General features: G+C 41.7%; 3 protein-coding genes across 6 annotated transcripts; 1 reads left to right on the forward strand and 2 right to left on the reverse strand.

The window, feature by feature from the left end:
* Positions 1–461: 461 nt before the first annotated feature.
* Positions 462–5,171, forward strand: LOC112882301 (trans-resveratrol di-O-methyltransferase-like). Its single transcript, XM_025947326.1, has 2 exons — positions 462–1,320; positions 4,108–5,171. Exons 1-2 carry the CDS (start codon positions 526–528, stop codon positions 4,405–4,407), a joined length of 1,095 nt encoding a protein of 364 aa, XP_025803111.1. The 5' UTR covers positions 462–525; the 3' UTR covers positions 4,408–5,171.
* An 827-nt stretch (positions 5,172–5,998) lies between these two features.
* LOC112880342 (histone-lysine N-methyltransferase, H3 lysine-9 specific SUVH1-like) lies at positions 5,999–11,826 on the reverse strand. Of its 4 annotated transcripts, none has more exons than XM_025944912.1 (3): positions 11,633–11,826; positions 7,285–9,898; positions 5,999–6,334 (listed from the first exon to the last, which is right to left on the reverse strand). In XM_025944912.1, exon 2 carries the CDS (start codon positions 9,797–9,799, stop codon positions 7,334–7,336), a length of 2,466 nt encoding a protein of 821 aa, XP_025800697.1. In that variant the 5' UTR covers positions 9,800–9,898; positions 11,633–11,826; the 3' UTR covers positions 5,999–6,334; positions 7,285–7,333. The 4 variants fall into 4 exon arrangements, with proteins under 4 accessions (XP_025800697.1, XP_025800695.1, XP_025800694.1 ...); XM_025944910.1 differs by having other exon boundaries at positions 5,999–6,366; XM_025944909.1 differs by having other exon boundaries at positions 5,999–6,340; positions 7,285–9,886; positions 11,633–11,824.
* Positions 11,827–14,632: 2,806 nt separating this feature from the next.
* On the reverse strand, positions 14,633–20,524 carry LOC112882890. Its single transcript, XM_025948083.1, has 5 exons — positions 20,225–20,524; positions 19,215–19,408; positions 17,905–18,223; positions 16,534–16,632; positions 14,633–15,225 (listed from the first exon to the last, which is right to left on the reverse strand). The coding sequence occupies exons 1-5, from the start codon at positions 20,330–20,332 to the stop codon at positions 15,190–15,192; spliced, it is 756 nt and encodes a 251-aa protein (XP_025803868.1). The 5' UTR covers positions 20,333–20,524; the 3' UTR covers positions 14,633–15,189.
* Positions 20,525–21,762: the final 1,238 nt, after the last annotated feature.

A 21,762-nucleotide genomic window follows, 5' to 3' on the forward strand; every position in this document is an offset into this window, starting at 1 on the left:
TGCTTATTAAAGAACCGTGGTGTCTGTGTGTGTTTGTATTCATGCCACTGTGTTTTATTTAGAGAACCGTTAAATATTTAAATATACAAAGAGTTTGGTTTTGAAAGAGGATGTATGTCTAAGTAACTTAGATGCTTTACTTCTAGCAAGCGTATTTTACTTCACTAACGTATATGTAACGCGTCCCGTAAGGTCTCGCGCACAACCCGTATTTCTGTCGGTAAAACTTATCCATGTAGCTCTTTAATTTTGAGATCTAAATCCTCCTAGTTTAAAATCACAAAGGAAAAATTCTTCTTAACAGGCCTTTCATCAACTGAAATAATAATTGATAATGAAAAACTATTGACAAAGATATGTTCTCTTGCATATAACTTGAAAATGAAAGTTTGGGATTGGAGTGGTTTCTATTCCACGAGCAAGGCCATAAAGAAGTGAAGTCTCCTGCATACTATCTAACTACTCCGATTGTAGTACTCTTTTGGGTGGTGCGTCTTTTTTTCCCATCAATTCCACTATTCCAGCATGACGAGCACCGGTGCTGGAGAGCTCTTGCAAGCCGAGGCAGAGCTCTGGTGCCATGCTTTCGGCTACCTCAAATCCATGGCGCTGCAGTGCGCGATCAAGCTTGGGATCCCCAACGCCATCCACCGCTGCGGCGGCGCTGCGTCGCTGCCCGAGCTGCACGCCGCCCTCCCCGTCGCCGCAAGCAAACGGCCATGCCTGTCTCGCATCATGACGTTCCTGGCCGCATCGGGGATCTTCGGAGTGGAGACGCCGGAAGACGGCGAGGTCACCGGCGTGCGCTACCACCTCACCGCAGCATCTCGCCTCCTCGTCGAGGACGAGAGCGGCAGTGGTGGCCACGCATGCCTGTCGCAGCTCGTCCTCCTGATCATGACACCGATCCATTTCAGGGCATCCCAAAGCTTGGCTGACTGGCTCAAGGACGAGGACGACGCCGCGGCGGCGGAGACGCCGTTCATGGCGGCGCACGGAGCGAGTTTCTATGGTTTCGCAAGCCGCGACGCGGAGTTCGGCGCGTGCTTCAACGAGGCAATGGGTTCCGACAGCCGCTTCGTGGCGGAGACCATGGTCCGCGAGTGCGGCCCGGTGTTCGCGGGGTTGACGTCCCTGGTGGACGCCGGAGGCGGCGACGGGACGACGGCGAGGGCCATCACCAGGGCATTCCCTCACGTGAGGTGCTCGGTGCTGGAGCTGCCCCATGTGGTGGACGCCGCGCCGGCTGATGGCACCGTTGAGTTCATTGTAGGTGACATGTTGGAGTTCATTCCTCCAGCTGATGCTGTGTTACTCAAGGTATGATCGCTAAACAATGCAAGATTAATTGATATCTAGCACTTCTACAGAAACGGTTCGTAAGGGTACAAATCGGCTTTAGTTCCGGTTTTTCGACCGGTATTGAACTGAGACTAAAAGAGGCTAAGATTCTGTAGTACCAGCGGTTGCTAAGATCAGCCGGTAGAGAGATTACCATGCTGACACAAACTGGCTAGCCATGTTGACGCAAGTTAGCCCCTTCAGCAGGTTGGTTTTTGTAACCGGTAGTAAAGGATTTTCTTTTTTCGCAAATTCAATTTATTTCATTTATTTATTTTATCTATTTTTTTACAATTGTTACACGTACCCAAACTATACTGTACTGTACATTCATTAGACGCGATCGAGTTGAAATAATATATATAAATAAATATAAAACATAATATAAATTATTTAAATATAATAATATTTACAAATATACAAACTTCACGATTACAAATACTAAAAATGTCATGACTATTATTTTTGACTTGATTATAATTACTAAAAATATTACAATGTCGATATGGATTCTCTATTGATATGTCCGTCGTGGTAGAACTCGACTTTAGAATTCACAACCTCATAAATAATGAATCATACAAGCTGCTCCGACACGATTCTGATCCTATCCACGTCGAGAATTTCATCCTTAATTTGCATCATATATCATTTTGTAAAAATAAAGTTGGATATATTAATTATTCATCACGTCAACATAACTAGAAATAAATTTACGAATGATTTGTACGGACTTTAAATCCTCATTTGTAACATGCCCACATTTAGTTAGGGTGTGCATATAGTCACACATGTAGTACCCTCACATCTAGTAGTCAAGAATTCTTTTTTCTAGAACCGCTTTCACAAATACGAGACTGTTACTGTAGTTTCCGAGAAACATCTAAAAATATATTTTTAGAGACGAATGGCATTTCTAGAGACAGGTGACGTCATCACCCGTAGCTGTTTCAAGGGGTAGGTGATAGCGTCACCCACCCCTAAAATGTATTTGCATGGGCGGGTCACATCCCCACCGGCGCTAAAAATGTTTTCCATAAGACTCAAATTTTCAACCATCTTAACATTTATATATACTGAAATATTTTTGGATTACTTTTTTCTAGACTTATAGTTACCATAACCTTAGTGTAGAAATTTTATATTTTTGATGTATTTTGCTATATTCTACGATTTAAATGAGTTTCGGCAAAAAAAGGAAAAATTAATAGTAATACCTAAAAGAGGTCCAAATCTTCTGTTAATTAGCATGATGTCATACTTTAGATGAATTTTCATCACCATAGAAGATTCAAAATATTATACATAGAGTTCGATGTACCATAAACTCATCGACTCCCCACACTAGTATCTTATACAACTCAAGCCATACTTTAAGGTTTTCAATTTCTTAACTTTTTTATTAATTGAAATATGCTTGGCATATATTTTTCTATATCTATAGTTCACAATAACCATAGTGTGGAAGTTTCAATTTTTCTATTTGTTTTGCTATATTCTAAGATTTAAATAATTTTTTGGAATAAAAAGAAAATAAATTAGGGGTGGGTGGTGGTGTCAGCCGCCCCTAGAAATGGATTTCTAGGGGCGGGTGATGGTGTCACCCACTTCTACAAATCGATTTTAAAGTTAATAGAAAAATAGCATACCTAATAAAGTCACAGGTGACTGTGTAGAGTTGTGGAGAGAAGGGTACATATGAGGCTTGATGTAAGCGGTTCGAACTCCAGTTAACGCATATCGGTATATTTCATCAAAAAATTATACCTCTGCAGTGGTGGTGGTCGGTTGGCTAGGATTTTTATTTTATTTTATTTATTTATTTATTTTCTGAAAATTGATGCCCTAATCCACCCTTAAAAATATCCATTTCTAGTGGCGGGGTGGGTGAGCCCATGACCCGCTCCTGGAAATAGATTTGCATTGGCGGCCGTATTACCCGCTCTTACAAACAGCTATTTATAGCTATGAAAAGCAGAAGAAGATTCGGCATCCGGCACTGCAAACGCATTTTCAACTGTCCTTAAAACCGTTTTTTAAGCGTAGGTTCATCTCAAGTCAAACTATCGTAAGTTACTAACTTCATAGAGAAATAGTAAACCAATATCTTAGATACCAAATAAAATAAGTATACATATATACTTTAAAAATATATTTTACATACTAATTTGGTGCTACAAATATCAATAGGCAAACTTAAAATAATTTGATTGAACATATAACTAGAAAGCAATTTCCTTTTTATGACGGATGGAATACTTGGGTCTAATATTTCAAGTGGCTCTTTTTTCCCTTTTCCGTCATCTTTTGAGGTAAGCATCTATCTATTTGCAGTTTTTAGATGGAGACATAAGTAATGTGGGGCTATTGGTCCTTTTTGGCAAAGCTCCAGTTTTCCAAAATCTATGAAATTCTTATAGCCAGGTATATTTGTAGCTCCAAGAAATCATGAATCTAAAGCTGGAGCCGTACATCCAGCACATTTAGATGAATCATGTCATTTAAATTTTACACTAAATATAAATTCTAAACCACTTCAATTTAGCCTACAAACTGCAGATCCAACCCGATCTAGAGCTATGCCAAACAGGCTATTCAAATTAGTAAAGCTAGTCATTATCTGGTTTATTTAAATATTTTTTGTTTTACTACACACATATTTATTTTAAGACAATTGGCGCCACATGCATGCTTAGATGGATGTACTGTCTTGTAATCATAGGTTGTTTTACTTATGTGTCTAATTATTGAACTACCTTATGACAGTTTGTGCTACACAACTGGAGTGATGAAGATTGTGTCCGAATCTTGAAACAAACAAAAGAAGCTATCTCGACTCGAGAACCAAAGGGAAAGGTCATAATAATTGATGTCGTGTTAGGATCGTCATCGTGTAAACAGATACGGGAAGCTCAGCTTTCGCTGGATCTATGCATGATGATGCTATTTCCAGGTAAACAGAGAGGAGAGCAGGTCTGGCACAAGATGTTCCTAGAAGCAGGGTTTACTCGATACAAGATTAGCCCTGTCTTAGGATCTCGATCGCTCATTGAGGTCTTTCCATAGCTGGCCGGCAGATGAACATATATGGCCTATACCCAAGACCGCAGGCCATAGATTATTACAGATTGCACCCCTTTTAAATCATGTTTTATGATCTTAGATTTGCATTGTAAAGGGTTTGTATCATTAGTTTCAAAGTGTATTTATTGGTAATTTAAGAAAAAGTTCGGTTTACACTCTCAAACTATCGTACAAGTCTGATTTCCACCTTCAACTACAAAATCGGATAAGAGAGGACATCCAACTGTCGAAACCGGGCAAATTTAGCCCTTAGAGTGGTTTCGAAGGTTGTTTTGTATTTTTAAAAAAATTAAAAAATCCAATTAGATCTTAAAAAATCAAAACTAATTCATTTTAAATCAAAAATATATGAAATTAGTACCAAAATTTTTCTAAAATTGTAACCTCTCTATTATTGGTCTATTTGAATCTTATTTATTAAAAAATAATAGACATAACTACGAGCAACCAAATATTATAAACATAAAAAAATTGAATCTAAATAACTGACAAGTATAGTGCCAATAGAAAGGTTATATTTTTAGAAAACTTTTGATACCCATTTCGTATTTTTTTATTTAAAATAAATTAATTATAAATTTTTTAGTTTAAAATTGAATATTTTTAATTTTCACAAAATGGAAAACCACCTTCAAAACCACCCAAATGTTAAATTTACCCGATTTTGGCAGTGCAATGGTCTATGTTATCCGATTTTATAGTTGAAGGTTGAAAATCAGATTTTATGATAGTTTGAGAGTGTAAACCGGACTTTTTCCATAATTTAATGTAAATGTAAGTTATTTGTGCATCTTTATATTAACAAGAAGAAAAATAAGATGATATGATTACAGCGCCTTACTGTAAGTTAGATCAAGTTTTGCGATATGTTGTGCTACACGTCTAATTATTAGTTAGATAGAGCATTCTGCATCATCCTCTTGAACTCCTAGCGCGCACCCTCCGCGAACCTGAGCCTCCGCATGGCAGCTCACAGCTTCCACCGCCACAGATGAACCCGCCTCGCCACGGTCGAACACGAAAAACGCCTCCTCCAGCTCCCGATCCAAACCACCCCCCCACCCCTCCCCGGGGTTGTCGATAGCCTCTGCCGACTGATACGCATGGTATGAACAGTTAGAAAAGGTTCCGGCATTTCGGAGAAACTCAGGATGGATGTGTCCTACATTGCTCTTGTTCCTTTGGGTGTTGATTCTGGAGAAGACTTCAGTGAAGAGGTTACGTCCTACTATATGATACGCACACGGCGTCAAAACTCAAAAGTCGGGAAATTCGGAGTTCTTCCTTATTTGGTTCGTGATCCCACAAATTTCAAGCGGATTTCCTATCATGTTTCAAAGTACCGTTCTGTGGTATGATCCTCCCAAAGTCCAAACAGAGTATTACTGCCGGTCGACAAATCTGAATTTTAATGATCCTATGACGCTATCAAGCTTGAAGAATAGCAGTAGAATTGTCAAGCACATACCAAATATAAATGGAGCTAACATCCTAAGTCCTAAACATTTGGGGTGGCTTTGTAGTCAAAGCATATATGCACTCAAGTAAGTCTTCGAACCAACCATTCAACATAGAAGATGGGGAAAAGAATTTAAAATCAAGAAAAATCAACACTTTTTTTAAAAAAGAAAAAAAAAGGCATTCTGCAATCACTAAAACTGCGACGGTTGGTCATAACAGGGGTGCAGATCACCACTAGTACACTTCAAAGAGCATAAGATTCATTCTCCCTCCTTAGATGATGCCTAAAAACTAGTTAATACAATAGTCTAATACAATGACACTGCATTGTGACATAAAGTCCACCCCATTTTTGCATTCTATGGCGAAGAGGGGCAGACTTATTATTTGATCATCCAAGGAACACCTAGGAAGCCTTCTGCTCCTTCAAACACGCCATGACGATGACCTGTTTCTGCGGGTAACGGCAATTCAGTTCATCTGAAATGGAACTCCGAGAAAAATTTGTTGCCAGCAGAGATGCAAAGGTGTATGTGAAAGAACCTATACAGCTCTAATTGTGTTGATCATATTGCAATAAAATAGAAAGACACGTTTGGCAAATAAGCTCACTAAATAAAATGCTCTTATAAGGGCAGAATTTAAGAAAGGTCGTGAAGATAGTCCATGAGTGAGTACAAAACAACACTTCATCACATCTGGTGCACCTTTGGTCATATTATTTATAAACGATGCTACAAAAAACAATTTATGCACTGGATCGCGTATTTACTCCTGGTCTCTCTGCCAGTTATAAGTAAACCAGTCCCTTCTAAAAATATATATAATCTACGTATTTGTTTCGGATTTTACACAACTACAGATACAAACAACATAGATCATCAAGCCAGCAGTTCACAAATCTTTGCAAAAAGGCCAATTAAGAACTTGTGCTAATTGGCTACATTTGCTGGAGATCCTGGTGCCTGATAGTAGTGCTGAACAGAGAATTATTCCATGTTTCAAGTTTATATATTAAAAACCTAATATTATAAGCATCTATATTCTTCCAACTCCTAGAGTTTCCCTATCCGCCCATGAATATGACCACACAGGTCAAATCACATTTCAGAAATGAAAACACATAGGGAACATAAAAAAAAAAGCAACAAACACCAACGTCCCAAGAGTCTCAGTTTCCTAGAAGAGTGTCAAGACCATGCAGTACCAGATCCCAATTTATCCATAGGCACTAAATATTATCTCCCAATTAGAATGTAACATATCCAACACCCCCCCCCCCAACCCCCAATGAAAAGGTGGCACAGATTTACTAGCAATGAACTCTGAAGTCAGACTGCAGGAAATCAGACATGTTTTGGGAAAGTAATGCAGATGAAGGAAATAGAAATCGCGAACCTTGTAACTGCAGAATTATGATCCAATACTTTCATTATGGGTTGGTTGTTTAGCCAAAGGAACCTCTGCACTTACGGGACCAACAATAGCAACTCTTAGACTTCCGACAACCAGAGTTGGATCCCTGTTGAATATTACCTTGGCTCTGGCCATAATCATATGTAAGCTCTGTCATTGGGGGAATATGCTTAATTGCAAAAAATGCAATATGTGGATATCTCTCATCACCATGATCATACAAAACTGGTTGCCAAAAAACATTAGGAGAGCAACTGTGGTTCAGAAAGCGAGCCACATTCCCTGTTCGTTTTGCACTGATGATGATTGGCAGTTGCTTGGGTGTCTCATTTGAGTCAGAAAGACTAGGTTCACCCAGCAATTCTGGTGCATAGTTCCATCTTAATTTCTGCTCCGAAGGAGGGGTCTCAAAGATGTAGTCATCTTCACCATTCACGCTATTTCTGTCAATGATTTCACCTGCATATTCACAGACAAATGTGCCTGCTCGAATCGGATCCCAACTACGGAGGCCCCAACCACGATCTCCTGTCTTGAACACTTCAAAACGGATCTGGGTACCTTTCTGTACTACTCGGTTCCGGCAATTTTGTGAACAAGTGCAGGAATCATTACACTCATATAACATAGGCATGCGGCTAACAAGTATGCCTGAAGCACTGTAAGGAAGGTCACCAGCATTTTGATGCATACAGGAGCAGTTGTTATCACCAGGGAGGCATACACTTGCGCATTTGCAGCCTTGTGTTTTTCTCATGGAGCTTGGATACCCATAGGTCAATTTAGTGGTATAGGTGAAGTGGGTAGGACCCTTCTCATCGTCAACCTCATTTACAAGGCAAATAGGCTTACTTTCCACACCATATGATATGTCAAGCAATATAACATGGTCTCTAGAAGATGGATTTTCCCTCCATTTTTCAGTCTTTTTCCACACTGCAATGCCATCGGGTTGGCCAGGTTCTCTGAGCAACTTGTGTTTAAACACATTGAAACCAGATTTCCCTTTCTCCATCCAGGCTTCTTTGATCTTGTAAAGACCATCATATATGTATATCTTGCCAGTTGGACAAGTCAAATCTTTTACACTACGAATGACTCTAATCGGATTACCTCTATGCAAACTCCTCTCCAGTGCAAGATTACCCCTCTCAAGTTTTTGGTCATCCTTGCCAGACATGCCCTGCCCAGTGTAAACTAGAACATCTGGATCGTCTTCAGTGTTATCATACACACCAGCTGACACAACACTAATAGCCACAGGGTCCTCCTCATTACCGAACTTGGCTGACATGTAATCTATCCCTGCCATGCTCTGACTATTCAGACCCACTAGGCACATCTCAATTCTAAAGTAGAACATATCACCAACCTCAACACCTGGAATCTCTCCAATCCTCTTGTTCTTGTTGACACGAAGTTCAGCATTAGTCATGATGCTCCCAGCCTTCAAGTTATGCTGCTGCTTTACAACTTGCTTCACGTCATCCAGCTGCATAAGTCTCCGCCGCAGTGCGTCAAACATCATTAGTACATTATCTGCAGATTCCCTAGGATCATGTGAAGACAAAGATGGAAGCTGCAACAGATTGGTGTCGATTTTCCTAGGTCGTCCACGTTTTGCTGTGTCAACAGCTTCATCATCTATTGAATAACCTGAATGACTTGATGAAGTCGCTGAACCATCAAGTATGCGCTTTGGACGTCCCCTCTTCCTCTTACCACTTTCAGGTGAGGTGGCTGCAGAAGGTAGCTGGGGAGGGGGCTCACTATCCTTTGAGTGAATTGGAGTTGAAATATCTGAACTATCCTGCAAACGTTTGGGTCGTCCTCTTTTCCTCGTACCAGATTCATGTACAGTGGGCCCAGGAAGTGTCTGAAGAACAGGTGTACTGTCTACTTGAGAAGCTGGAGGACCCAGTTCAGGAACATCTTGTACACGTTTGGGCCGTCCCCTCTTCCTTTTGCCAGATTCCTGTGGGGTGGCTGAAGAAGGCATCACAGAAACAATATTATCACCTTCCTTAGGAGCTGAAGGAACTGAAGGAACCAAAGGCAATGAAGTAACTGGAGGAACTGTAGGAGCCAGAGGAGCTGAAGGAACAGTAGCATCTGGGACACGCTTTGGCCTGCCCCTCTTCCTCTTACCAGATTCATGCACACCAGCTGACAGAGTTTGCAAAGGAGTGACCAAACTGTTGACTGCAGTACCATTAACTTGGGCAGCTCCATTCATATTAGCCGTATGCAGCTGTGTCTGGCTGGATTCTGCAGCAGGTGTTGATGCTGCAAACATTGATGGAACAGCAGCTGTGCCCAATTCAGTGCCTCCAGTATATGGTCCAAATGGGGTCACACAGATAAATGAAGGTGAGTTTTGAGGAGTGAAAGTGTGGAGCCCTAGTGGTGCAGGGAACATGGGAGTCAATGTACGCAAGGGTTTGGCATCAACAACTGCTGTGTCACCCAATGGAACTGAAGCCGTCTGCTGAGCCATTTCAAGCCACCAATTGATCTTTGACAAATCAAGTTTTATGTCACTATTTCCCTTGTAACTTCCTGTAATACTAGTTCACATCTCATGCTTTGGAGAAATCAGACAAAAGGGGAAGGGGGGAAGATCCGTCAGTACTGTGGTATAAAAATGGACAAGAATTTAAACATATAATTTCTTATTGCTCAATGCATCATTTTTGGAAAAAAAAAATATTATACTGTCCAAGAAGAAATATCGGATTAGGAAACACTAAACCAACTATTTTATAGGTTTCTAGCTTACTAAGTAGGGAAAAGGACATAGCAACACCAATAGCATAAGCGAGTTAAAGATGCAATTTCAATTGTACGCATAAACTTAAAATAAATATCACCGAAAGATTATCTAAAGCAAGAAGATATCCAAATGTCACAAGATATGCTTGCCAGATGAGTCAGTTTCAAGAACCAAGAGTTTCACAGAACATAGATTTCCATAAGAAAGTAGGGCAGGCCAGAATAAAAATGTTGCTTTGTGCATGCGTTTGTCAAACTATTTTACCTCAGTCAGTTGATCTATTTGCATGTAAACTGAAACTGGCATAGGTATAATATCATCAAAAGTATTTCATTATCATTAATAAATTTATATATCTTTCCTAATTTATAGCAACGAAACTACCAACTATGAACTGAGATCCAAGGTTACAAAAATTTCCCTTTTTTTGTAGCAGCATATGAAACAAGAATAACAAACTGCGATAAGCAGCAATATAAAAAAAGACTGAAGATTGTTTGAGACAATAGATAAAGGTAAAAGGTGCTTAGTAGTCAGTAGTAACAGAGGGGTGACAGCTAGTTTTGTTAAATTTGCAAAAAGCGTGAGTAGGTGATAAGTTTTGCTGCCTCCATATTTGGCATGCAATGGTTCCACAATGCTCTGCAGCATTCTTCATATGTCATACGGGACAGTGGGAAGCATTATGCATCCAGTACACAAAAATGGTGTGTTTCCTGAAGCTGGAGTAGTGCAATAATGGGTGGCTATGAATCCGGGTGCAGCCAATAGGAGCATAAATAGAAATAATGTTAGACAACTAAATGAGTTATATGATTAATTCCTGGAGTAATTACAGGTGCATACCGACAAGTTTGTGCAACTTTATGTAAAAACCCAAAAGGTTTTTCCCTTCCCTCTAGCACTACGGGCTAAAAGCAGTGGCGGAGCCAGGCCCGTGCTGCCTGTGCTGCAGCCCGGGTGCTAGGCTTCAAATACAATGGTACATTAGATTAAAAAAATAGGTAACATGTTAAAGCTAGTATGAAATTAGGCATTGGTTAGCTATTCAGCAAGGGGCTTGACTTATTTCTGGCTCCACCCCTGGCTAAAAGTTTCCTAGTTTCCGCCTTTCGCCTGGTAACATATCTTTTGTTTAAAACTTCACAGAAATATAACGGTTCGTTGCCGGGCGCCTAAATCCTCACAAGAATTTGACCGATCTGTGCGGGCACATATGGCCTAGTCACCACTAACTGCCAGTGCCTCCTGCTTGAGCCCTACAACAAAGATTCAGGAATGGAAGAAGTGAAGAACATCCACTCCATGCTCGTACTGAAATTTCCTTCCCTTTTAATCAGCACCTAACAGGGGTTGGGCTATAGTTGGTACTGGAGACAGGGGCGGACCTAGCATAGGACATGGGTGTACAGATGTTCACCGATAATTTTTGCAAACGAAATCGAAGTTAGTAGGTAATATATTGTGACTGGTTTCAGATCCGAATACAAATAGTTATGTTAGGGTATGGGGTGCTCCGTCTCGCACAGCAGAAGGAAAGAAAAGTGGCGGGCATACCTAGTGGATGCTCGTCGCCGGCAAAGGGCTGGGAGGAGACGTGACAAATGGCGCCGCCGCTCGCCCAGTCGTCGTCGCCAGGGAAGGAAGAGCGGAGGAGTGAGTCCGAGAGAAGGGAAAGGTTCTCTTGAGAAACAGGGTACCCAAGAAACAGAGGGAGGAGATGAACCTGGGGCCCCGAGCCTGAGCCCGAGCCCTGAGCGGGAGGGCTGTCAATGAGCCGAGCTCGAGCGAGCCTGCCACCTCAAGCTGGAGTATCGCGAGCCGAGATCGATCTGAGCTTGGATGTAAGTTTTTGGCGTCTCCGCAGCGGCAGCATTAACGATAGATATTAGATAAGGAGATACGTTCGATAAATGAGTGGAAAAAGAAGGAGAAAGTCAATTTTACTCCCTTCAACAATTCATTTTGTCTACTTAATCTTTTAAATAAAATTTAGGCTCAAACTACTAGCCCAAACTACTTCAATTGGTCCAATCTACCCCTAATAAGATTTCTTTTTTTTATTTCTCCATTTACAAGTGAAAGTTGAACTTTAAAATTGCAATGTAATTTATAATTAATGCCCTATGCTAGAAAAATACATTATAATCTTTTTCATGAATATTTTTTATGTAGAATTATATTTTTGTGATAAATTTCATGTTAAATGTTTCCAAATTACGAAAATAATCATGAAAATTCTTATTGTATTTTTTAACATATAACATCACGTTCTCTATCCACTCACAAAATTTTAAACTTAAAATTTAATTCGTACGCGGAGAAAAAAAAGAGAAATATCATTAGAGGGTAGATTGGACTAACTGGAATTGTTGGGGGAGTAAATTAAGCCTAAATTTTGCTCAGGGGGTTAAGCGGACAAAGTGAATTGTTGAAAGAAGTAAAATAGACTTTTTCCGAAAAAGAAACTGAAAAGAGAAGTATATCTAGACATTTAGCCTTACCTAAAAGCTCCATCGAGAGCCTTTTGTTACTTTTGAAAAAATACGGGAGAAAGTAACTCCACCGCGGGAAAAAGTAACAAAGAAATTCCAACCATGGGCGGCGCTCCAACAAGTTAGGGTTTGAGATTGGAGGTTACCTACATGCTCCTGGATCTTGAGGGGGTTCCGAGGAACGGCCAGCCCGACGGTGGAGGTGGATGGCAATTGTGCCGTCAGCCAGGGTGGCAGAAGACCACACCGTCCAGGTAGATTAGGGATGCTTACCAGCAGAAAGGATATCAGTGAAATCTAGGCCGATCTTCACTCCAGGACAGCATGACTGAGGGCGAGGAAGAACGCAGCCACGAGGGCAAGTACAGGAGAAGCGGAACTCCCTCAAGGTGGATGACGCGCCACGCTACGCCCCGGTGGAGGGCGGGGCGGGGGGGGGGGGGGGAGCAAGCACGGATGGAAGTGGAGCGTGGTTGGCGGCTGATCTGTTCAAAGGACAGGGATTGAAAAGGTAACCTGTCCAGGGGCTCGAGTCGTCGAGGGTACCTAAGGTAGTGTTTGGTTGGAGATTAAGATAGGATAGAATGGTTCCATCCATGATTTTTGGGATGAGATCATTCTATACTATATGTTTGGTTAGAGGGATGGAGTAGTTCCATCTCTTATTCGGTCGGAAATATAAGTATGGAACTATCCTTACACCGTTAACCACCATTACATGGAGCCTGCATGTCTGGTCACTCATCTCCTCCCTCCTCTTCCACCGCAACAGCCTGAGCTCCATCGGCCATGGCAGGCCAAGTCTGGCCTCCTCGCGCTGCCGACTTCCCTTCCTCGCTCCATCTACCTTCCTCACCTGTGCCACTGGCCCCTCACCTGCGCTGGTGGGATGCCTCCCTCACACCGCCTGGCTCCTCCATCGCGCCACCCCCTCGCCGCCACTCTGCACTCCGCCCCAGCATCGCCACTCCGCGCTCCGTCTCGGTGTCGCTGCTCCAGGCTCCACCCTGCGTCACCGCTCCACACTCCACCCCGCGCGCGCCGCTCTAAGCTCCGCGCCGCCCCGCCCGAGGCCAAGCTCCGCCTCGCGCCACTTTGAGCTCCCCCCTACGCCGCTCCAAGCCGCACCACCCAAGCTTTTGCCTCATGCTGTTAGAGCTCATTGCGAAAAACGCTGTCAAAGTGGGACGGCTCGGTCCGTCCGAGTTTGCGGGATCGAGCCATCCTGAATCTGGGGAGAATATTCCCTCTCAAGTATGGCTCCATCTCCACACCCTTGAACAAATACAGGACGGAGTGGCTCCATTCCAACTCGCTCTTGAACCAAACAATATCTAAGTATGTGACAAGGTACAATTGTTGGTGGACTTTATATAGGGTTTTTTGAAAAAATGTGCTGAAATTAGATGGCAAAATCGCTCAATTGTATAAATGGGCTTCTATGGGCCCGTGGAGGCCGACTAGGTCCTTGTCATAAATTGGGCTGCCATCAACACAACAAGTCGGCCAGCCCAAAATACGACTGAGCCCACCTCATTTATGGCCCGACAGGCCAGTTGGATATGGGCTGGCTCAAGAGGCCCACCCATTTAACATTTGCTGTCTTGCTAGGAATTTGGGCCTGTCAGCATGCCCAGCCGGCTCTCCATGGGCCAATTGGGGCCCGCTTACACAATCTATACATTTAGCCACTTATTTTTGAAGTTTTTATTAGAAAACATATCATTTAAAAACAAAGAAAAACCGCAGTTTACTGAAAAAAACAGGAATAGCCTCTCCCGCTCCGAATAATAGTACGTGAATGGATCTTGCAGGAAGCCTCGTGTTCTAATCTTGTTTACATCCTTGTCATTTCAGCATTAACAAACATTCAAAAAAGTAACGACAGACACAAATAGCGTGAAGATTAAAATGTGTTTTCATGCCTACTAATAGCTACCACAACCACTTACGTCTGATCTGATATCACACATTACCTGTCACGGTGGTAGTCTCCTGCATATATCATGTGAAAAATTTGCGGCATTTCTTACAGAATTCATGCATCCAATCAGAATTTAAATGGGTCCCGGAACAGAATTCTTTAAAGAACCAAATGAAATTTACATTTCTTTTCCTTTACTGATCCAGAGATGTGCAACTTGTCAAGATAACACTATGAAGTATGAACAACCAAAATACTAGGGAAGAAGTAACTGCCAGCCTACGGCTAGAATAGAACCAAAGTGACTAATGAACTAATGAACTACCAGCTTCATTTTCCGTGATAGTTCAGAGAAACACCAGGACAGAGGTCTGAAAAATGGACCATATTGAGCAGTAAAACAAGTCACACAGCATAAACCGATGTGCAACATCAACACTCGACTGCTCTTTCCCAAACCATCCGGCTCAAGTATGCCGAACAGAAATGGCGCTCCACAATAGCACCAAGACTTGTGGATACCCATCGGCCATCAATACAGGTGTGTCACTGTTACAGTATTTGCCGATCACTTTTCATTGGAACACCACCTGGTCTCAGAAATGAACTTGCACTGTACAAATCTCTATGCTTCAAAAAGAACGATAGCTACAGGACTTAGGTTCGCAAAATAAGCTCCAACTCCAACGTGAGCTCTAGGAGTTCAGGGGTCTTCTTAGTCCACTTTCCACCTATTAAAGAAAAAGAGTCAGAACCATGTCCGAAAATACATGTCTGAGCAAATGAAACCGAGCATCTACGTAAAGGCAACGCATCAGGTGCAGTCTGGTTTTATGGTGTATATCAAATAAAAAAATCTGAAAATGGAATATGGTAATTATGGAGTATTATAGCAGTAGCACCCTAAAAATTTTAGTGCCCAAGATGCCTCCTGTTAGCGAAAAATTTGCTTTTGCCACTAAGCTGGATCCATTCATCATTATGCCCCTTCTCAAGAGTAACCCCCTGCTCCTGTAAGAGCTAGGTACTAATCTAGAGGCAGACCAGAACCTAGCACCTAAGCAAAAGAATTGTCTGTTTTGCGCTATTTTGTTATTTTTCACTGTCAGTTTTACTGTGTTTGATTGAAAAGCATGCAAAACTTTTGATCATTGCAAGTTTTACAACCAAAATACCCTCCATAATTGACAAAAGAATCAACTAACGTATGTATTGTTGCCATTCATAACCAATGGAACGATCTTCTGTATGTTCAAAATAGTCTTCTTATGCCACCTAAACTGATGGAATTCAGCCTAAAATGGTGAAAAGGTGCTGAAAACAAAAGGAGCAAATAAAGATAGAGTGGCAAAAACAAAATTAGGAAAATTCCAGACGCAAAATGGACAACTGGTTCACCCTCAGTGGTAAAAACATATTTTTTTTCTGTCATAGTGGGCAGCAGAAAATAGGTGCATTCTCATCAGAACTCTCAGCCAATGGGCAGGTACCATACAGAAGATGACTTGAAAATCAGAGAGCACACGAATAGATGATTCAGATTATATTAGTGAGCAGTGGCTCACTGCAGAGTGTTGCTTACTTTTCCAAGCAGACTTACAAAGAATACTAAGATGACAGAGATAGGCAATAGCAAATGTTGATGAGCAAAAAAGAAAAAGAAAAAAGAAAACACCTACATCCACGCTTTGTAATATGTCAAGGCAGAAATTAGTTTCTGCAATCTGATTATCAAGCACTACATGATATTTAGCACTGGATATCCATAAACTAATGAAACCAATTCAAGAGAGCATCAGAGAATCAGGGACCCATAGCAATAGCATATTAGCATCATAGGTTACTAGTACAAATAAGTTCTCATACTACCAATGCTTTTATTCAGAATTCAAGATTAATTGCGTTCAAAATTTTGCAGAACCTAAGTGCATTCATAGAGGCAACTGAAGCTTAAATTTCCATAAGGTCCTAGCAATTTGCTAAGGACTTTAGAAGGCCACGATTGGGATATATATAGACATTGTCGCAGTATCACTTACATCATTAGCCAGAAGAGATCTACAAGCAAAAGATTTTAGTCGTGGAGATTGGCCCGCAGATGTTGAACCACTGTCATTACTACCACTTTGTTTATCACCCTGCAAACAGATAGGTTTTTTGTAAACTAACACACTCCAAACTTGTAATCGTAGCAATGTTGACAAGAGTTGCAGCATTGATAAATGACTTAAAGAGTGTTGTACCCTAGACAATACTTTTGCCCAATTTGATTGAGAAGACTACAAAACTACTCTCATGAAAAATGCATACAGACATACAGTACATTGACAACTGAGGGATTCAGGAAGTAACAACTTTCAACCCGGGCAGATGTATTACAGGAAAACACTAAAAATCAGCATTGTCCTTGTACTTACTATAAAAATGCAACCAAAATCTTTGTGGCAATGAGAATACAGCATTATAACATGAGAAACTGTGCAGTCTATTTAATGTCATGGGATTTGTGATAGTCTCATGATAGATCCAGTCAAGGTAAACCTTGTTATCTACAGTTTACCGCATAATCATAACATAATGATAAATGTAACCATGCAATGACGTGACTTAGATAAACCATGGAGTGTTTTTTTTCTTTTTGTATTGTTTCTGCACCAGAGAAAAAAATCCTGACCAGTTTTTCAGTGGCCACATGGAAGCCCATCTATCCCATGGGAGAACAATTTGACTCGAGGAGTAATCAATATAGTTTTTGCATCTTACCAGATATCAACTGTATTTAGAAAATTAGTGAACAATATGTAATTAATTGTTCCAGACCTGATGACTACATAAACTTCAAGTCCCATCACGACAGCTGAAAAGCTCTAAATGGTAGAAGCAATCCAAAAGTATAGCTCAAACATGTATTTGTCTATTCTTAACTTTTATTCGAATGTCTTACCAAAGAAAAGTGCCACTAGCATGAAAAACTGTGCAATTAAGTGGGTCAAAGTTAATGGAACAATTAAAAAGATAGTACTCTATACTCTGCAACTATCTTTCTTCAGACAAACAAACACATGGAAAGATGTACTCCCAAGTTTGTGTTATGTGATACAACGATAGTTTAGGAGTGAAAAGGGGGGAAGTATTTATTTTGACTTGATTTTCCAGGATTCCAACAAGATATAGATCTGCATTTTTCTGAAGTGCCTATAGCATATTCAGTGTATACTGCATTCTTCAAGACTCAATTTCTTAGTTTATTTGATGCTAAGATTAAAAGCAGGCAGCTAGAGAAGACAGATTTATTGAGGTAGCAACATACACAAATTTGGCAGAGGTACTTGGTCACCTATGCTTCGGTCAGTAAGTCTAAAACATCCAATGAAGAAAGAACAGAGGGAGTAACATAGACTAGAAGGTACCTGATGATTGCACGGATTGTTCCGGAAATCCTCGAAGAGTGACGAGTAGTAAGAAGGATCATAAATTGAACCTCCCAGTATATCGTCTGCCATGGAACTCCGTCTAACTGAATCAGATCTAGGGCTTAAGAAACTATTTCTTACTTCATGATTTGCGTCAAAATATGTTGGCGAGCTGGACGAGGCCCCTAACCTATACATCTGGATCCATATGAACGAAGACAAAAACCTGACTGAAAACCCAATGATTTGCATCCACAATGCTAGTCTCAGTGAGAAAACAAAAAGTTGGCCATACTTCTCATCAGGAGTAATAGTCCTGTACAAGTAGATGACAGAATTAAGGAAATAAAAAGTATGATACTAGAACATAGTCATTGTTGCAGAAGCAAATATGTATGCATTCATCAAATAGACACATATGTTCTTCCCGGTCACAAATAAGTAGCTTTGAATATTGACACATTGTGCCAAACACAACCAGTAACCTCATTGTGACATCTTTACAAAACTTTGTAAAATTAAAATGTTACAGAAATAAACATTGAGAAGAATCTACACATATCGTTCTACAGGTTCAATCTAAATGTCCCTAAATATATTGCCGCAAAAGTTTAGAAAATATGACTACATGCATAGTATCTTTGCTAGGGAGTACAAAATAACTTATGCTCCTAAGTTCTAAATTTTAATAATCATAGTAATAACCAATGAGATAACAGGGCCAAAACCCATATAGGTATTCGTTGCAAGAAAAGTCATTGGCAAATCAATTCTTATACAGTGTTGAAAATGCAGCATCCAGTGGAATTTTTAAGTAATTAACTTTAGATAATTGTCTCAAACAATTTTCAGTCAATTAGGCATAAGTTGAGGGTCATAACTCTTTAACAAGATTCAAGAAATAAGGGTATGCCTAAGCCTCCAACAAAATTCAATACCATGTGCAGTATAGAGGAAGAACAGGGAAACTAGCATGGGAAACAGTTTGACACGGCAATTCAGTATGTTAGGCTCCAACAAATGGCAGTAAAACTTGCAGACTGGTTGTTACTTGTTTCAAACTTTCAATGCATGGTTTCAGGAAAATCTAATATATCCATGAACAGGGAGGATAATAAGCTATTTTGCACGGTATTCCATTCATTTAAACATACAAAAAGTACCAACACAAAACAACACCATCCAAAGTCACAAGTATATTGATTGTACAGAATATCGTATTCCTTTCTCCATGCATAGATTCACACTACAGGAGATGAAAAAGAAAAGGCAACTAAACTGAAAGATGCTGGTTGCAGAAGACATACCAGATAGCATGTGAGAAGAGTATAAACCAAGCAACATCAAGGACGACAGCGAAGAAGAGAAGGACAGCATATGTCCGGCCAAGTCTCTGGCTACTGCTCTCGATCGCAACAACAGCAAATAGACCAATCACCAGGTTGATGACAAGAACCCCATTGAACAATGCCCCAAGTGATCCGATCAGTGCACAGCCAATCTAAAACGAAAATTGATGAAGTATTTATGACATGAATACCACAGCTTCATTAAATTCAACTTCTGCTGAATGACAGTCCATTTCAACATTTTAAGCATTGAAATCACATAATCATCAAGAGAACCAAACGTAAAGCTAAGTGCCAGCAGAGCTAACTATGTAGGATGCTAACCCATGCCAACCATCACCCAATTGTAAGCCTACCAGATTCCTCTCATTGTTTCACCAGCTCGATAGCTGATTGAACATAACCATGTTTATGAGATGCACTAAGTCGCATCCAAAAACAGCTAACTTGTTTGATTGTTTCTACCAATGTAAGGATCACAAAGGCAACAACAGGAACTGCCCAAATTCAGAGAAAAAAACGAATTGTTAAACTGCAAGCTGAGTTATCTCTAAAGGTAACTGAGCGTTGAAGCTTCATCCAGAAGAATACTAGGTCAAAACCCAAGCATCAAGCTATGTCCCTTCCTCTCATTCCACGCCTAAACCAGAAACTAAAGGGAACCCCATCTGAACCGCATTCAACCAACACTGCAATTCCCCACCGCATTCTGCAATTAAAATCACTAGACAAAACTTTGGTTAGCCAAAATCACGCCCCACAGCGCGGAATCACCACTAATGGTTGGAAAATTTGCGGCACGCTCAAATCCGACACCATCATCAGGTTTCACATCACGGATACTAGCAGCAGCGGCGTGAACACGAGCGAGAAGCCAGCCGATCTCGTGGCGGACAGGGCAGGCAACCGAGCGGGGCCAGGCCGATCCGACCGCCCGGAGGCGACAAGGTGGGCAGGGGAATGCGCACCTGGAGGTAGATGAGCGCGAGGGCGAGGGACTGGAGCGCGTCGTAGTCGCGGAGGAAGGAGCGCAGCCGCGGCCCGACTCCGAGCAGCGGCGGCGGGCAGCAGGGCATCCCGACCCCCCGGCGAGCCCGGGCGGGGGGCGCGCGCCGGAGCCTGGTCGGGTGGCCACTCGCTGGGCGGCGGCGGGGAGGCGAGGAGGAATCTCGCCGCGGATTCGCGTCGCGCGGGCGGGGCGGGGCGGGGGAGGAGGAGAGAGAAATCTGCCCTCCGGGCGCCGGTGAACGGGCCGAGATGGGCGCTGCCTCGAGGCTTGTCTGATTTGTTTCGGAAAAATCTTTGTCTTTACTTTATTTTTTAAAAATAAAGACAAAAGTAATTAAAATAGCGAAAAAATGATTTCACCGCAACACGAGCACACGACCATGCTTCTTTAAAAAGACAATTAGCAAAAAATATGGGCACTATTATGAGTCAGAGGTTTGAACCCAACCAAATTAGCATTTTGATTTGGGTATCACTACCAGCACTAAACTATGTTGAGAGGGAAGAAGAGCTTTAAACTTTGTGAGTAAAGAGCGGAATGCTACTCGGGCATTTCTACTCACGAATCTTTAGTGCTTTTTAGCTTAGCTTTAGCTACGTGCAAGTCTTCTAATAAGTTAGGGTCAGATTTATGTTTGGTGGTTAAGACGTAAATAAACAATGTTAAACTGTAACTTTTTACTGAATTTGACAAATTTTATGGGGTCCGGCGACCCCGATAGAGGGAGAGACCTGCCAACTGCTCAACTGCCGGCCACTGGAGAACGGACGGTTTTGTCCCGACTCGTGCAGCAGGCAGCGGGGCAAAGCTACGAGGGAGGAGGAGGATTCGCTCGCGGCTTTTAACACGTGTGAGGGAGGCCACGGCCACCGTCAACCGGTGAAGCGCCACTCGCGTGCTCCCACGTGTGTTGCATGTAGTACACGCGAGCAGAAGCTAGGGGCCGGGACAACGCATTGAACGGATGACCTTTTTTTTCTTCTGAACGCATGAATTTACGAATAGAAAAATTTGCAAGCAATGCAAGTTCATGCAGTCTGAATTAATTAATGATGGACCTGCAAGATTGCAAAGCACGCAACCTTCAAATCTGCTAATAAACATTTCTTGATCACGGTCAGTTACTCTATTTTCTCCCTGTTTATTGTTGAAGTCACATAGAAAAAATGACTGCAGAATCCATCGAGTCCTGCACTCCTAGGACAGCAAAAGAGACAACGTTAACCACCGGTCCGCCACCAGCATATGTGTGTGTGTGTGTGTGTGTGTGTGTGTGTGTGTGTGTGTGAAAGCGACGGTACCCAAGGGGAACGGACACCTGAGAGTGATAGCTTGTGCTAGCATTGATCTCCATGACTTTGAAGGCATGCCTGTGTTTCAAGGCCCAATAAGTGGCCTGATCCAAGGCCCATGAAGAAGGGTGAAAACTAAAAACCAAACAACCTGTTTCGTGATTGGGTCCGCGAGATTACTGGGCTAACATGCCCATGGCCCAAT

This window comes from Panicum hallii, chromosome 2 (assembly GCF_002211085.1).
Source record: "Panicum hallii strain FIL2 chromosome 2, PHallii_v3.1, whole genome shotgun sequence".
NCBI lineage: Eukaryota > Viridiplantae > Streptophyta > Magnoliopsida > Poales > Poaceae > Panicum > Panicum hallii.

What these genes read in the sequence shown, in the direction of transcription:
- LOC112880342 (XM_025944912.1), bottom strand. Translation starts at nt 9,799, where the DNA reads ATGGCTCAGCAGACGGCTTCAGTTCCATTGGGTGACACAGCAGTTGTT.
- LOC112882890 (XM_025948083.1), bottom strand. Translation starts at nt 20,332, where the DNA reads ATGCCCTGCTGCCCGCCGCCGCTGCTCGGAGTCGGGCCGCGGCTGCGC. An exon ending in ACAATCCGTGCAATCATCAG is followed by an intron (nt 16,633 to 17,904) that starts GTACCTTCTAGT and finishes ATCTGTTTGCAG; the next exon opens with GGTGATAAACAAAGTGGTAG. An exon ending in GATCTCTTCTGGCTAATGAT is followed by an intron (nt 15,226 to 16,533) that starts GTAAGTGATACT and finishes TTTCTTTAATAG; the next exon opens with GTGGAAAGTGGACTAAGAAG.
- LOC112882301 (XM_025947326.1), top strand. Translation starts at nt 526, where the DNA reads ATGACGAGCACCGGTGCTGGAGAGCTCTTGCAAGCCGAGGCAGAGCTC. An exon ending in CTGATGCTGTGTTACTCAAG is followed by an intron (nt 1,321 to 4,107) that starts GTATGATCGCTA and finishes ACCTTATGACAG; the next exon opens with TTTGTGCTACACAACTGGAG.